This window comes from Triturus cristatus, chromosome 8 (genome assembly GCF_964204655.1).
Source record: "Triturus cristatus chromosome 8, aTriCri1.1, whole genome shotgun sequence".
Classification (NCBI taxonomy): Eukaryota; Metazoa; Chordata; class Amphibia; order Caudata; family Salamandridae; genus Triturus; species Triturus cristatus.
The window spans coordinates 1,057,359,849-1,057,377,176 of NC_140591.1; the positions used below are offsets into that span (position 1 = coordinate 1,057,359,849).

General features: G+C 41.7%; 1 protein-coding gene across 1 annotated transcript in view; it reads left to right on the top strand.

The window, feature by feature from the left end:
* Positions 1-17,328, top strand: part of LOC146805377 (interleukin-18 receptor 1-like) — a 372,740-nt gene that overhangs the window by 187,623 nt on the left and 167,789 nt on the right. Inside the window, exon 2 of the mRNA XM_085620501.1 lies at positions 15,338-15,406. Within this exon, the coding sequence (XP_085476627.1) occupies positions 15,338-15,406 (69 nt within the window). The remainder of the gene's footprint in view (positions 1-15,337; positions 15,407-17,328) is intronic.

Here is a 17,328-nt window from a genome sequence, read left to right on the forward strand (position 1 = left end):
TAAGTAACGTGGGTCCCCTTCTTAACTCATAGGAAAGCTGAGGGACAAAGTGCCACTGCAGTAAAGGCCTCCAAGATGCGGGTGAAGGAAGATGCAGGCAGGAAACTGCCTTTTTTCATGCCCCATGCTGCTGGAGTCCAGCGGTGCTCTTGTAGCACGTGTCAGTGATGTGGAGCCCCTCCTTTGCTCAGGGTAATGCTGGGGGATGAAGCCCCACCCCTGCAAGGACATCCTAAATGCTTGCAAAGCAAGATGCAGGCAGGAAACTGCCTGTTTTCACATCCCCACGTCTGGAAGCAGAATAAAGATTTAATCATAGTGGTCAACACATGGATGACTAACATATCTGCCTTCTCTTCAGTGAAATATTAGCTCTGGTTTAAACAATGTGGCTCCTGTGCCTCTTTTACAATATAATGCTAAAGTGAAACCTAGTCAGTCTTTGGCGAAACCAGCTATTTATGTTTTTTCTGTCTATAGCTGCTTGAACATGACTGATGTCAAATGTGATTTTTTTCTATTTCTACCATGAATAACTTTGTGCTACATATGCTTTATTTTACTGTTGCATCATGTAGGTGTAATATTACCTCCTGCCACACCTTTGCATGTGAAATACCAATCGGTGCAAATAAGAACATAGGTGTGTATGATTCGATACATGATATACATATGCTAATACAAGTAGGACATCAAAAGTGTCTACATTCATAACATTAGGTGCATGAGCTTTGTGATTTTTATTCAAGAGGGTGTTTTTGGCAGGACTAAGGTTGTGATACTACACATTCCTAATACTGAAAAAAGTATTTTTTGTGAATAAGGTCCAACCAGTTTGAAATTGTCTACAGCTACTAAGGAACGGAGAATCTTCAGACATCCTGAAAGGTGTCCATTATGTTTTTTCATACCGTAGAAACATTTCTTAATTCTGTATGTCTAATTAATATTTTTCTCCTATTGTCAATATCAAGGTACTAGTTACTCTTAAAAAATCTTCTTTTTATATAAATTCATCTTATGCCTATTGCAGCACAATTCGGAAAGCACATCAATATTTTTCTGTATTTTTGCACACATTTGTTTTGATTTTCAAAATTTTAAATAAATAAAACAAATCACTCCTGTCTGTTTCGGATTAAGACAATAACTAATGAGACATTCGCTGCTTCCTTAATGGTTATATTAAACTCCAGTTTCATCAGCTATTTTCATGTTTCACCTGCACAGCACTTGTGATGTGCTTGTGAAACTTATTGTATTTAATATCTCAAAAGGGTAGTCTTATCCGTTCCCATAACCGAAGTACTGTGTCCATGCGCTTTTGTGTGGAACTTTTTTTATGCGAGCATGCTTGTTGGCTGCATGTTTTTCCCTCTCCTTCGCCCCCACCCTCCTCTTGTCATTCGTTCACCAGCTGAATGAATTCAAACAATAGGAAAGATCAGCAGCTCCAATTGGTTGGTTTACTTGGCAAAGCAATTCGTGATATTTTCGAGACTATGGTTTTGACGAATCCAGAGCATCTTTTATAAACATGTACATCTCTGTATTTCCGTGCATTCGGCTGCCATTAGCTGGACCTGCTATTAGCCTTTCAGGCACACGACCCACTTCTATGTTTGTATAACGATTGAACGTCAGTGAGTGCAGCAGAGTAAAAAAAGGCATTTTCCAGCGTTTTAACTTTTTACATACTTCCAGCGGTTACACGTGTGATTCTTATCAACCATCTACTTTGATCCTACTTGTTTTACTCTCAAGGCAGCAAAGATTTTTTTCTGTCCTCAAGTTTGGTGGTACACGTAAATTTGCCACAACACTTGTTATGTGCTTGTGTATTGCTCTGAGAAAAAAACATGGTTAACAATGTCAGATACTCATGTGACGATTCACAGTTCATTAATAAAGTCATGTAATAGACCATCATTCTTGTTCCCCCTTTTCAAATTAAAACTTTCTTTGAGTTTATACGGTTTACATTTAACCAATGTTTAAAGTAAGAAAAATGAGAAACATTTATTTAAGACTTACCATTTAAACATGCTGTGTGTGATAATACATCAGGGGTGTATAACATAGAGCAAGGCGGATAGGACACTTGGCAGATACTCAGGATCAGACTAAATTGTCTTTTGCTTGGATTAGGCAGTCTTTTTTAGACAGAGTTACAATGGATCGCGAGGAGAGTGAACTTTTAAAACCTAGTGTGAGAGGGCATTGTTTGCTTCTCTTGTCTCCCTCGCTGGAACCCTATCTAAGTATTGTTTCCAACCCATTTCATAGATTTTTATTGCTGAGATTTAGATTTAATTTGATCCACTATTCACTTGGTTGTTATCCGTCGTGGGGTAAGCCCGAATGTAGCACGCCATGCCATTGCAATGATTTTTCATCCAAAGATACCTTGCATTTTATTATGTTTTGCGAGTTCTATACTGTAAGCCGCAAAAAATATTTGCTCCTAATTTTGAAGGAAGCTGGCTTCTTACAAGTTAGACCTGCTCTGTTATTCCTCAAACAGCTGAGTAGTACTCGTATCATACTTAGTGTGGCAAATTTCTTGGTGGCAGCTATGCGCTGCAAAGCGAAAAAATCCTTCCAACCTGTGCAATCAATGAGCAATTTTTAATGTATGCCTTTTTTGTATGCTTGTATGTTGTTTTTATCCTGTGGACTTAATGTAATTATATTTGTACAGTATATGTCCTGGATTGTTTTTCCTTCACGAACTTTGTACTTTTATGATTTTAATTAATCGAATAAAGTGTTTTGACATACTGACTGACTGACTAAATTGTGTAAATGCATTTCATTTAAATTCCTGGTTTAAACAGATAGTTTTGTGTGTTGTGTGACTAATGACTTACTAATGAATTTATCTGAATAAATTGCACATTGTCTTGAAAAAATAGACTAAATATGGCTTGTTGTATGTAAAAATGTTCAATATGGACAATCTGGCATGGATCATGACCTGTACTGGACACTCTTGGTCTAAGGGTGTTTGAAGGCTGTCCATTTGCACCTCTAAATTTAGCTCTCATGTTACAAGGTGTGTACATGAGTATCTATCTGATCTAGTCCAGTGTTTATCCCTTAGTTTTCTGTGTACTGCAGTTATGTTGCTAACATTATAAAATCAGGACTATAAGTCCCATTATGCAAAGAAAAAAACCAAGGGCTGAGCGAGTTGCTTACCCATGGACTTGGGAACTAGATGAGCTCTGTATTGTTACTTTTAAACCATATCACATACAGTAAAAATGCTTCACAAACCTTTTTTGGTAACTTCCAATGCAACTTTACAGAGCAGCAACTCTTCTATAGGGAGGCCATCTTCTTCCCATTGGGAAACCCAATCAGAAAGGTCAAGGAGAGCGAGCGCACAAGAGACATTCACTTCCTAACACCTGTGGCCAAGGCCGGGCAACGCTCTCATCAGCCAGCTCTCCATAGAGTTGAGTGCTCCCTCTTCCCCCTCTCCTTCACACATTTGAAGAGCAGAGAGACTAGACAAACCTCTGCAGTAAAATACAAAGCTAATTAGACTTAACCGCCTGACACCGAGTGCTACTGTGGCTTAAAAAATCAGAAGGAGCTTGCTAGGTTGAAAGATGTAGAACGGATCAGTTGTTCTGCTGGCTCGGCACCTGATTTGTGTGTCTTTGCCATTTGTGTGTTACCCTCACATAGAGAGTTGGGGCTCCACACAATGAGAAAATAACCAGCAGGCATTTGGGACCTTTAAACATATCAGCTACAATATAGCAGAAAAACAATAAAGCTGGGATTAGTGAAAACAACAGCCTGCAAGTCCTGACCATTAATCACAAATACTATATCCAATTCAGGGTTTATTAGTCATACAAAAACAACACACAATTCCCAGCCTAAAACTAGCGTCGTCAAAGCCAATAGGTTTGGGTTTGTTAGGTTTCGCCTGCACATCCCTTGTGCTTTCCTTGTAAAATCTATTGTCTTTAATATATCTTAAAAGGGGCTCCTCTTATCAGTATCCAGATGCCCAAGTACTCATTTCAGTCTGTTTTAGTAAGTGGAACGTTTTTTCGTACATTAAGGCTGTCCGGCGCTTACTGTTTACCGATACTTATCTTCCCCTGCCTGCACGCCTTTACAATACTTATCTTCTAATAACGCTGTTCACACTGTTTAAGCCCCATTCACTGCAAACACTTCAGGGACTGTTAAACCAGAAGATAAGATCTCTTCCCAACGAAAAGGTAGACAACTTCTAACAGTATGTGACATTGCTTGCTTTTTATTACTTTGTTGTGTAAAGCAGATGCTCAGAACTTTTGTGGTATTTCTTATTCATGCCTCAATATCTTTCTTTACACTTTGTAGGCATTATCAGATCGATTTTGACAACTTAATCTATTTGGTGATTGTGATAAAATGTTATATTTTGTAAGAAAAAATGCATATTAAAAATAAAGTTAACATACATAAACCCGAACAAAGTGATTACAGTGCTTTACATGATCACGCTCCGTGTTGCTCTGAAGAGATGTTTTAACCTCCTCTATCTGTTGGAATATTTTCTGTATAACATTACAGCACCAGACAACTGCCGCAAAATATTGGATTGTAAACATGGTCATGTGCCTGTTCTAAAAGTATTCCTCGACTTTGGTGATTGCTCACTGTTCCTTCTCTAGGGTCATGATTTCAATAGTGCAGCAAGTCCAGTGGCACTGGGACCAAATGCTCTAGGCACCCCACTAAAAACAGATTATTGCAAAATTTTACTACTAAACAAGACAGCCACAAGTGCAGTTATCTAGCAGGCAATAGGGTCATAATTTCAGTAGTGCAGCAGATGCAGTGGCACCGGGACCAAAAGCACCTGGCTCCCCACTAAACACCAGTTAGTGCTATATTTTACAACTAAACAGACAGTCACAAGTGCAGTAATTTTTTCAGGCATTAGGGTCATGATTTGAATGATGCAGAAGGTGCAGTGGCACCAGGCCCAAAAGTTGTCAGAACTCCTCTAAACACCTAATATTGCTATATTTTACAAGTAAACAGGCAGTCCCAATTGCAGTTACCTTGCATTTAAACAAGGCATAATTTGAATGGTGCCGCAAGTGCAGTGGCACTGGGGCCAAAAGCTCCATGGACCCCACTAAACACAGATTATTGCAAAATGTTACTACTAAACAAGACAGTCACAAGTGCAGCTATCTAGCAGGCAGTAGGGTCATAATTTGAATAGTGCAGCAAGTGATGTGACACCAGGATTAAATCTCTAACACCCTCTAAACACCTCATATTGCTATATTCTACTACTAAACAGGCAGACACAAGTGCAGTTACCTTGCAGACAACAGGATCATGATTTCAATGGTGCAGCAGGTGCAGTGGCACCTGGTCCAAAACGTGTCAGAACTCCTCTATACACCTAATATTGCTATATTTTACTACTACACAGGCAGTCATAATTGCAGTTACCTAACAGTTATAAGGGGCCTGGTCTGAATGGTGCAGAATGTGCGGTGGCTCCAGGGCCAAAAGCTCCACTGAGCCCACTAAACCCAGATTATTAGTAACATTTTGAACTAAACAGCCAATCACAAGTGCAGTTACCTTGCAGACAACAGGGTCATGATTTAAATGGTGCACCAGGTGCAGTGACACCAGGACCAAAACCTTTAGGCACCCCCCTAAAACACCTAACATTGATGTATGTCACTACTATACAGGCAGTCACAATTTGAGTTACTTTACAGTCAGTGCTTAATTTGTGTTGGTGGTTTCTGGTGCTCAGCACCAGTACTTAATTGTCTACACCAGGACTTATGGAAGTCTGCCACATGGTGGCACTGTTTCTCTGATTTAGAGATGAGCACAACCTTTATTTATTCATTCAAAATACATTAATTATGATTGATACTTTCTACCCAGGCCATTCTTATAGCTTTGGGGTCTTGGAATAGTCTGAAATGGCACACTTGTAGGCGTGTGATGGGTTTTAGTTGTGTTGGTACTTTCATTGGCAGCACTGGCAGGGGCAATGGGTATTGCAAGCTGTGGTGGCCTCCTGATGAGGGCCCTGGCACTTATTGTTTTACAAATTAAGCACTGCTTACAGTTAAAAGGGGATTTATTAGAATGGTGTATCAGGTTCAGTGGCACCAGGGCCAAAGCTCTAGGGACCCCACTAAACACCTCATATTGCTATATTTTACTACTAAACTGGCAGTCACAAGTGCACTTACCTTGCAGACAACAGGATCACGATTTCAGTGGTGCAGAAGGTGCAGCAGGGACGGTGACACTGGGCCTAAAACGTGTCAGAACTCTTCTAAACACCTAATATTGCTATATTTTACTACTATACAAGCAGTCAAAATAACAGTTGCCTTACAGTTTTAAGGGGCTTGATCTGAATGATGCAGCAGGTGCAGTGACACCAGGGCCAAAAGCTCTAGGCACCCCACTAAAATACCTAATATTGCTATATTTTGCTACTAACCAGGCAGTCACAATTGCAGTTACTTTGCAGATTGGGCGGTCATGATTTGAATGGTGCAGCAGATGCAGTGGCACCGGGCCCAAAAGTTGTCTCCTCAAAACAAATAATATTGCTATATTTCACTACTATACAAGTAGTCACAATTTCAGTTGCCTTACAGTTAAACGGGGCTTGATTTGGATGGTGCAGCAGGTGCAGTGGCACCAGGGTCAAAAGCTCTAGGGACCCCACTAAACACAGAATATTGCTAACTTTTACTACTAAACAGGCAGTGACAGGTGCAGGTGTCTAGCAGGCACTAGAGTCATGATTTCAATGGTAATGCAGGTGCAGTGTGCAGTGGCACTGGGGCCAAACGTTGTCAGAACTCCTCTAAATACCAAATATTGCAATATTTTACTACTAAACAGGCAGTCACAAAAGTATTTATCATGCAGGCACTGGGGGCATGATTTGAATGGTGCAAAGGCACCAGCCCAAAAGTTTCAGAACTCCTCTAAACACATAATATTGCAATCACATCAATTAATTCCCTCTTTCATTTCATTTTTTTAAATATTGCTGTTACCCACACTATATTAGCAGCAGCACAATATATTGCCTTAATGTCCATAAACAAGTCATAACACTTTAACAGATTTTATGTAACTTATATTGTACAACTACTTCGCAAACTACAATTTACAACCAAAAACTGGTTATTATTTATCATATAGGCGAAACCTAATGCGTTTACCAGTGCTTGTCTCAAAGTGTTGCTCCTAATTTCGATGTTAATCAGTACTTCTGTCTGGTTCTTTCCTCATCTGGAGCTCTGAATTCAGGACGCTGGCATGAGGTCAATAAAAAAGGTCTCTAAATGATCATGTCGGTTACAGTTATGTGCTGGGACATACTGAGGAGCTTTATGTTGCTTTGGGCAGCAAAAGTCTGTCTGTAAACTGCTGAAAACTGTAACAGCAATTCGTGATGTCCCCAGTTACATGGGTGATGTCATATGTTCTGATTCTGTCAATCCTATTTGTAGTTATATCACTAATGATGTCATTCGTAATGACAATGTTTATGTCTTGTACAAGAATAATGTCCTAGACTTGCAACCCAAAATGTAATGATGAATAATTGGTTTTCCTAGTGACTGCTGATTAATAATAAATCATGACATTTCTAAATTACAGCTTGCTGCCGCTGGCCACAGATTGTCAGTATGATAGCATCTCGGGCCATATTATACATAATTAACTTTTGCACCAACTTTTGAGCGCAGGGGTACCATAGTATTACAGAAAAGCCTGCAGACATTTGTGCCGCCTCTTCTGTAATGGAGACAGCGAAAAACAATACCAGCACAAATTTAAACACTAAAAAAGAAAGAAAGAAAGAAAGATGACCATGTTGCTTTAGCTATCGCCTAATTAGCAAGGTCACGCTAACGCGTGAAACCTTGCTTTAGCGTCAGGATTCCTAACGCCCAGCTTTGCATCTCTAATGAGATGCAAAGTGGGCGTTCCTGACCTAACATGACAGGAGAAATGTCGCTAAGCGACATTTCTCCTATCATCAAGCCCCACGCTATGAAGCATAGCGTCAGGAAAAGTAGCGATAACCCCTATTATCGCTACTTTCCTTACGCCTGCTTCAGGCCTGACTTGCCATGATATCCTATGGAAGGTGGATATCATGGCTAAGTTTGTGAGTCCCTATCAGCAAGCTAACGCCACACTACGTGAGATTATCGCTGGGTTTCCTCAGGCAGTTAGCGTGAGGATTTTTATCGCTGAGGAGATAAGCGTTGCTAATAGCACGCTATGTCAGCGATAAAAATCCATGTTAACCGGCGAAAATTATCCTCATGCTAAGAGCGCTGAACGATAATTATCGTCGGGTGTTGCTGATATGCCCCAAATTAAGTTAATTAAATATAAAATTAATGTTAAATAGGCCATTTAAATCTTGACATTGCATGCACTCATATATATCTCTTTGCACAAAGAACTATAAAAATGTCAAAAGTCTACATCTTCTGAGCCTAAAACAGCACGACTATAAGGCTCTAGTTATTGACAAAGCCAAGAATCTGGGGAGGGAGCGAATAGGCAGGTTATACGACCTGGGTGATAAGGCAGGGAAACTGATAGCGTGGCTGGATAAGTGGGAGTGGAGCTCCCTGTGGACGGAGACATACCTATCACGGACCCGCAGGAGATAGTCGATAGATTCGCTAGTCATTATCAAACTGTTTATACGACAGTGACCTCACATACGGATGAGGATTCTCAGGAACTCTTACAAGACATTAAACTCCTCTGCCTCTCCCTAGAGGACCGCAAATTCCTAGACAGCGACTTGACACTGGACAAAATAGCGCAATCGATCCGCTCCCTTAACTCGGGGAAAGCCATTGGCCCGAATGGACTTCCCATCGAGCTCTACAAGTTGCGACCCGATAAACTCTCCCCATATTTAAAATCTATGTTCGAGGAATCTTTGGAGGTGGGAGCATTGCCCAGGGAACAGAGGATAGCCACCATAGTTACTATTCATAAAGAAGGGAAACCCAGGAGCGATTGCGCCTCATATCAGCCAATTTCCCTTCTGAACGCCGAACCTAAAATCCTCGCCAAACTCCTGGCCAATCAATTGGTTAAAGTAATTAGTGATTTGGTGCATCCAGATCAATCTGGCTTCATACTACATAGAAACACAGCCTTGAATTTGCGTTGAGTCCATGGAGTAATAGATAGAGCACACACCCTCCGAGAACCAGCTATGATCGTGTCCCTGGACGCGACCATGGCGTTCGACACCATTGAATGGCCCTACCTCTGGGCTGTTTTGGCGAAGTTGGGCTTCAGCCCCAAAAACATCAAATGGGTACGTCTTCTATACAGTGAACCCCTAGATCAAGTGGTAGTAAATAACAGGTTGTCAGCTGCGTTCTAGTTGAGTCGGAGGACCTCACAAGGTTGCCCGCTTTTGCCCCTCCTCTTCGCCCTGGCTCTGGAGCCTCTAGCAGCCTGGCTTCGCTGGGATCCAATGATAAGGGGATTAAAATGGTCCCCCAGCTGGGAGGACCGTGTCTCGCTCTATGCGGACGACATATTGCTTTACTTGGCCTCCCCTAAGAAATCCCTTATAATAGTTTTGGATATTCTTGCAGTGTTTGGCGGATACTCTGGGTTTACTATCAATTGGAGTAAGTCTCTGTTGTTTGTTCTGCGGGGTGATCCATCCGTCCCTCCTAGAAACTGCCCTATACAAATTAGCACAGCCGGCTTTAAATATCTGGGGGGTTTTTCTCACTGGATCCCTCAGTCTGCAATACCCAAAACCTTCTTCCACCCCTCCATAAGCTTAAAAATGATATCGCCAGCTGGAAGTCACTGCCCCTGTCTCTATTAGGCAGGGCTTCCCTGTTCAAAATGATGTCCCTGCCTCAATTCCTGTACGCTCTACAGAACACCCTGGACCCTGTCCCGGCACGTTATTTCAAAGAGATTGAGGGTTTACAGAGGGACCTGCTGTGGGATGGTAAACCTCGAATTGCCCTGACTAAATTAACGTTAAATTGGTACAACGGAGGCATTAGCCTCCCAGATATCAAGAAATACTATTGGGCAGCTCACTTAGCAGCCATTAAGCATGGTGTATATGGCCGCGCAGATGATCCTGGCTACGCCATGGATAAATGGCTTCTCCCGGGGGGCAATTACAACAGAGCTTTGTACTCCCGGCCCGGAAGATATACTTTGACTGGCCCTATCAAACACTCTGTTGAAATCTGGCACAACGTTACTACTTCCCTTGGTTGGAAACACAGACTGACATTGGCCACCCCACTTTGGGACTCTGAAAGACTAGGCGATCTATGGAGATCAAAGGGCTTTGACAGGTGATATCTTAATGGTGTCTCATATATGAAAATGTATGGGGTCGGAGGGGTCAAAACCTTTGAGACGCTCCAGGCGGAATATGAGCTAGCAGACACCGAACATTTCCGCTACTTGCAGGTCTTGCATTCACTTCAATCCTCTCTGCCTAAGGGGATTGTTCCTCCAGAGTCATCTCCTCTGGAGAATAGAATTTTGACGGATACCTTCCTGAGAAAACTATCTCCTTGATATACAAGAAGCTAATCAGTCACATGGAGGATCCCCTCCAATCGCTGCAAAAAAAATGGATGCAGGATGGAGTAGAGGTGGATGATGAGGATTGGCAAATAGCTGTGTCTCCTCCAGAGTAGTAGCTATTCCAGCACGTTTGAGGCTGGTGCAGCTTAAGATCCTCCATAGATTATACATAACGGGGCTCCGAATGGTACATATGGGGTGGTCTGACAACGGGGAGTGTAAACGGAGTTGTAGCCACACGGGGACTTTCATGCACATAATTTGGGAGTGAGAGTATATTAGTGCTTTCTGGCTCAAGATACATGACACTATCAATGCTGTCTTATGGGTTCACCTCCGTCCAGAGGCGTGTCGATGCCTTCTCAATATCTGGGAACCTACAGATTTAAACACTCACCAGACACAGTGGGCTACTCTGGGGTTCATGCTAGCAAAATTAAACATTGCCCAACTATGGGGAGCAGCGCACCTACCCACACTAGAAGTATGGGAAAGAAATCTCGATTGGTGCATGTTTAGGGAGAAGACAGTCTACCTGGCAAGGGGGTGCCTCAAAAAGTGGTCCCGTGTGTGGGGTCCCTAGAATGGTTACCGTGGTGAAATCTGTGTGCCGCCCAGATGTGTTGAACAAGACGAACCCCCCACCCCATGACATTCCCTTCTCATGTAATATTTGTACATCTTCCCTCCTGTGTTTATTGCAAGGTATCAACGGACTGACCCTCTGTAATGTCTATTTGAACCGATGTATGTTAATAAAATGATTTATAAAAAAAAGATGTCAAAAGTCCCATAACTGTAAATGTTGCAGACACTGAAACAACTAACACCAAACACGTATTAAAGTATTAAAAAATAAAAATGCAAAGATAAGTGAATTCATAGAGTTGTAAAAATTGCAGACAGCTATAACAATCAAAATGGAAACATAACAGATGTACTTGCATAGAAAAGTACTAAAAAGTAAATTCTAAATTATTTTAAAAAGCACATTATTCATCTCACATGTACCACTACTCAAAGACAAAACACTCAAATACACATCATAACACTTTGTCTGCCCCAAACACACACAGACACACAATGGCACAACATTATTTTAGGTGATATATGGCTGCAGGGCACACAGGGGAAAAGGTCTAAGCCCTGGGTATTGGCTTTATTTATGCTCTAAGTAGTGATTTTTTCTATGTGTGTTTTTTAGTAAAAGTGATGTATGTTTCTCAATTTTTTTCTATTCCTAGTTCTTCAAAGTGTAACACGAGATTTGTACATAAGCTTTGTAGAACTACATTTTGGTGGTAGACACCTAAAATATACCCAGACATTTACAAATAGTAACTATATAGTATTATTTTGAGTTGAATGTGTTCCTCACACAAGCACGGTGTTGGAGTAACATACTCCCACTACAAGGTTTAAATCTCCACCCAGAAGTGGTACATTGGATCTAGTTGACAATTACGACTAGGCATAAATCTATGGGTGTGGAAATGTCCTAATTTACATTTACCTTTGTGAACTGGGCCTAGAAGTAAGACAGGAGTTATCCCTGAATACTACTCAAATTCTGAAATAACCCAGAAATATTACAAGAGTAAGCCACTACTCATAGCAAAATCTTTCTGAATCAGCTCCATAGTTTGCAACCTTCCACTGTGAGCAGTGTTTACTATTCAGCTGCACCTACCGTGAGGCAAAGGTCAAGGGGCTCAGACACAAAGTAATTTTGGTGTATGTAAGGTAGTACTGCTGAACTACTTTTGAGGACCAGCACTTATTTTTCCTCATCAGACATTGACTGAGAGCAAAAGAGGGAAACACAGGGGCGAATGAAGGAGTAATAGAAAGTTAGAAGAAAAGTCACATAGGAAGGAAGCAGGAACCTGCAAGAAGGGGATAACGGGTATTGTAATGGATTAAAGAGGCATGAGGTAGAGTAAAGACTATTCATTCAGTGCACCAACATGTAATAGTACGAGCCTCAGCGTTCTAAACAGAGCTTTGGGCATCTGGCATATATTGTTATACAAATTAAGCAGTGCTAATATGTTTATGAAAAATTGAATATATTCATGTACAGTCAGTAGAAATGGAAAGGACTGTGCCCTCTTTGCACTCTTACTAATTCAAAGTCGGATGTTAAGGAACGATTCACAAAGGCATGGTAGACTATGTAAAGGAGTACTTTGGAGTACTACTTTTCATACTCATAAATGCTTTTGTGAATCGGCCCCAAAGGCTGTAATCCATGTTTATTGAATTTGCAAGCAACAGCATCATGCATTATGGGGAACCCAATCTTGCACTTCACAAGACCCACTGCAAAAGGCAATGTGAAGTATGCCTAAATGATGCATACATTACATGGCTTGTGATTATGCAAAGCTGAGACTTTCCTTTACAGCATGGGGTGGACCATGCCAACGGCACTTAAATGATATGCACAGTGGACAGCCATTGTGCATGCACTGTGTGCATCATACAGATGTTCTAATCATTGATTACAGCCTACAGATGGGGATTAAGTCTAGTGCAATTTAGTCATGCACTCATTGCACAGTGTGGCACCTAACATGCTCTGCAACTGAAGACTGTGAGTGGCATATAGTCAGCCCATGAGACAAGTAGACAAAATGTCTGGCCTGTGGCTACGTATAATATATCCCACTTTGATACAGGTTTTTGTTTTATGGGAAAGTACAGTTGTACTGTGACGTCAAGCGTCATAACCTCATTTCATGCCTAGATACTGGCACTAAGAGTCACACCTTCACATTGCATGAACTTTCTATTATGTGCACGGTACAGCTATCCTTTCTCCAGTGCCATCATGATATGCTATGATTCAGCCATGATGTACCTATGTTCTGCCATAATATTCCCATAAACTTACACCATGAGTGCAGGTACTGTCATCATAAGTGCACCACTGCCATCATATGTGCAACATGGCCTTCATGTTAAGGGTGAGCAACAACGAAATGTCTCGCAAAACTTTGCAATATGTTTGCCCAATTTAGCAAAGTTCACATTGAGGATACCATGAGAAGATTGAATCTGAGGGCATACCTTGTGTTTAAAAGCCCATCGAGTCATGCGTACGAGGAGTTTCACAAGATGAAAATGTCTAGCACAGAGCATGTTCTGCTGGAACCAGTCTCCCACAAGATATTCATGCTTGAATTTGTCTCCTGTGGAAGAAAGTTGTGTGCACAACTTGACCTAAACCTTCACACATTTTATGAGTATTATATTTTGCATGGCCACTGTAAGTTTAAATAAAGCCACTGAAAAATGGTCACCATCATATGATGGGATACATCAATCCTATGCCCATATGACCAACACATTTGCAACAGTTGTGACTGCATGCAAAAATAAAGTCAACATACACCTAAAATCTGCTATTATATCCCAATTTGCTGCCATCACATGACCAACAACAGCCACCACATGGCAAAGTCCATCAATCACATGCCCAGGAATTTCAAGCTTTTGCCCATGTCCTGTCCTTGTAAGCCCAAGACAATGTAACATCATAAAATAGACAGTGGCAGAAAATGGCCTTGTCTGGCATCCATGTGACAGCGAGTTTAACCTTTAACACATATTGATCCAATATATGGTTTGAAACTGCCAGCTTATGTTCAGGTACGTCCAGTTTATACCAACGTACTATTAGCATATGCCATGAAATGACAAATGTTGCTCGTCCACCACCAATTTACGCCAGCACACTGCCAGGTTACAGTCACTCTCCAACATTCTATGAACAAGTACCATAATTAGGTTTTTAAAGGGCTAGCTAAAGAATGCTATCACAGTAAGGTTTTACAACATAACCAGACATTATCAGACAAAGGGGCATTCTGAAATCCCTTTTGTTGTTGACTGTTATTGGTGTAAGACTGGTCAGAAGGATACATCGTTTTTTCTTTTCACTATAAGACTCCTTTAAGAAGTGTCACCAGATATCTTCATTAAGACATTATCTGGGAAGGAGGTGCCAGTTTATTGACAAGTTATGCTAGTTTATGGTCTATTACTGGCAATTAATGTCCATATGGAGCCCTCGTATGTCCACATTTTGCACTATCTACCTTGATAGTGTCACTGCACTCCTTCCTTCAGGCTGTTCATCAGGAGCATCTGAAAATATCAAGTCTCCCACTGACATGTGCTTGCAATGTTTTCCCACAGAATATTTATAGCAATTCTCCATAAGCCATTACACCACAAGACCCATTGGAAAGAATTTGTAACTGATCAACTCACATCTCCACCTGGTTAAGGTATAGAATGGCTGCTGCTCCTGAACATGTAATTAGCTGGAAAGTAGTTGAACCCTAACCACTCTGATAAAGTAACCTGTTTATGTTATTGCTCCTATGTAGGTGAAAATCAGTAGCAACAGAAAACACCCACTGGCCAAGTAGTCACCAATCCAGATTCCTTACTAATTAAATAATTTACTTTCTTTCATTTTTATTTGTGCATTTATGTATTAAATGCCGAAATAGAACCTGCCTGCAGTCAGATTTCTGCATTCACAAATATGAAACACTTTTATTTTCTTTTGGGCGGTATGCTCATTTGGATGTTGCTGTAAAGAAAACAATCCATATTTACGTTATACTTCAGCTGTATTTCGGTTATTGGCCACATAAGACTAATCAAAACATGTCCCCTTATTATTCCACAGATTCTGAAGAAATTATTCAACCAAACATCATGGGAAACGATGGAGTTAATTATGAAGACGTTATCATAGGTATTGGCGAAGTACTGTGCGAGTGTTCTGCCTTTTTTTTTTCATGGTACTTTCAGGACGCTGAAGAAAATGCCCATTGTGTTTATTCAGTTGGCTTCTCCTGTTGCTGTTCTTACCCCGCCTTATTACTCGTATGGTAACTGTTTAATGAGCCAATTCTCATGTTCAAGGGCCTCGTTGCATAAGGGGCAGGAGTTAGAAGATCTTTTATGTCATCACTTGTAGGAAATTGTTCTAAAAATACATTGCAGAACGCGGTGGAATGACTGAAGTAGGTGGTCATAGCCAATAAAGTTCTTTTTTTCCGTATATCGGCTGAGGATGTGGTCCGTCGGCTAAACTGCCGACTTCGAGGCTGGAAACCAGAGTTCGAGCCTCGAGGTCGCGTGCGTCCACATCCTGTGATTCCGGGCAAATCACCGAATCTCCCCGTGCCTTAATGTGTAATGCAAATATGGTGCTCATGTAAAGCGCTCCAATACCTTCGGGTCGAGTTCGCGCTATATAAATATGCAACAATAAATAAAATACCCAGGGCAAGGTCAAGGTTTGTGGTTCTACCCTTGGGTGTTGGTACAATCTTTTTTGCCTAATGTTGTTTACATTTTTATGAATATGCAGCTCCCTGAGGGGAAATGCTTTGTTTTTGGAAGATAGTGTTATGCCACTTTGATATTGAGTGGGGGATCCATTATCCTGCTCCATAGAGGTGAACAGCACGCGGGTTATTCTCTTCTTCTCTCACACATCTCATTGGCCTCACTAAATTTAATCAGACTGTGGCGGATATCTGGCCAAGAGAAACTGCAAATGTTGCAATCACTTCCCAGAGAACTGACTTTGCGGGAATGATATGATTTGCTGCTAAGTTATAAGGCTTGTTATATTCGGTAGTAACTTGTGGGGGCTTGGATTAGGCACCTCCTTCTTGTCCATATTAAGAGTAAAGGTTCTCCTTACTCTTTGAGACCACTCCAGGTTCATGTACCTTACTCTTTGACATAACACCTAGGCCGATTCTTTTCTCGTGTTTTACTGTGTCAGTTACCTCATGTAGCTTCACTCTGTCGTTTGGATGTGCAGACTTTTATATTAGTCGTAGGTGGTGGATCCTGGACAAGGTAGCAGTGTAGGACAGTATGATTTTACCTGCAGTTGCTTCCATCCCATCATCCCTTTTCCATAATAAGTTAAAGAGAATGGTGGGCCGGTGAGCAGCAGTCCCGGCCTCCACTGCTGAAAGCCTGTAACCTGAGGGAAAACAAAAGGTGGCAAGATTCCTGTCCAGGCAGGAAATGGCACCTGGAAAGTACCGCAGGTGCCTCAGCCAACACTGCTTAATAAATGCCATTGGCAGCTGTTCCCAAAAAGGTGCCCGTCCCATGAGTGGATGGTAGTCCTCTGAGCACGTAGAGACCTAGGTGTGTCTACATTACACAGATGCCTGTGACTCACGAGGCAGCTCAGGCTGTCATGGCAGCCACCTCCCTGCTGATACACCAAGAAGCACACTGGGGCAGAACACACTCCTGTGTGCATGTTCAGGCAGCACTGTGCCTGCCTGCTAGAGTGGGGCTTCCAGGGAAGGGCTCCCAAGCAGGAGTGAGCCCAGGAAGGGGCTGTGGCAGGTCCATGAGTGAGAACGAGACTTGTCTCAGCAGGCATGTGACCGCTGGGTAGAAGGCAGGCACTGTCCCAGGACCATGTGTTTTATCTTTCCCTACCTCAACCAGGTAAGTGTCTCCCCAGCACAGCAGGACATAAGGCAGGGAGGCTTGGAGAATGGGTTGTCACGCGGTCTCACATGGAGCAAGATCAAAGGCACATGCTACAGAGTAAAAGCGGATCATTCCTTACACGACACAAAAACCGATTATGACACTGAAACTCTAATGCACATTTTGCACACATCTTGAAAAACA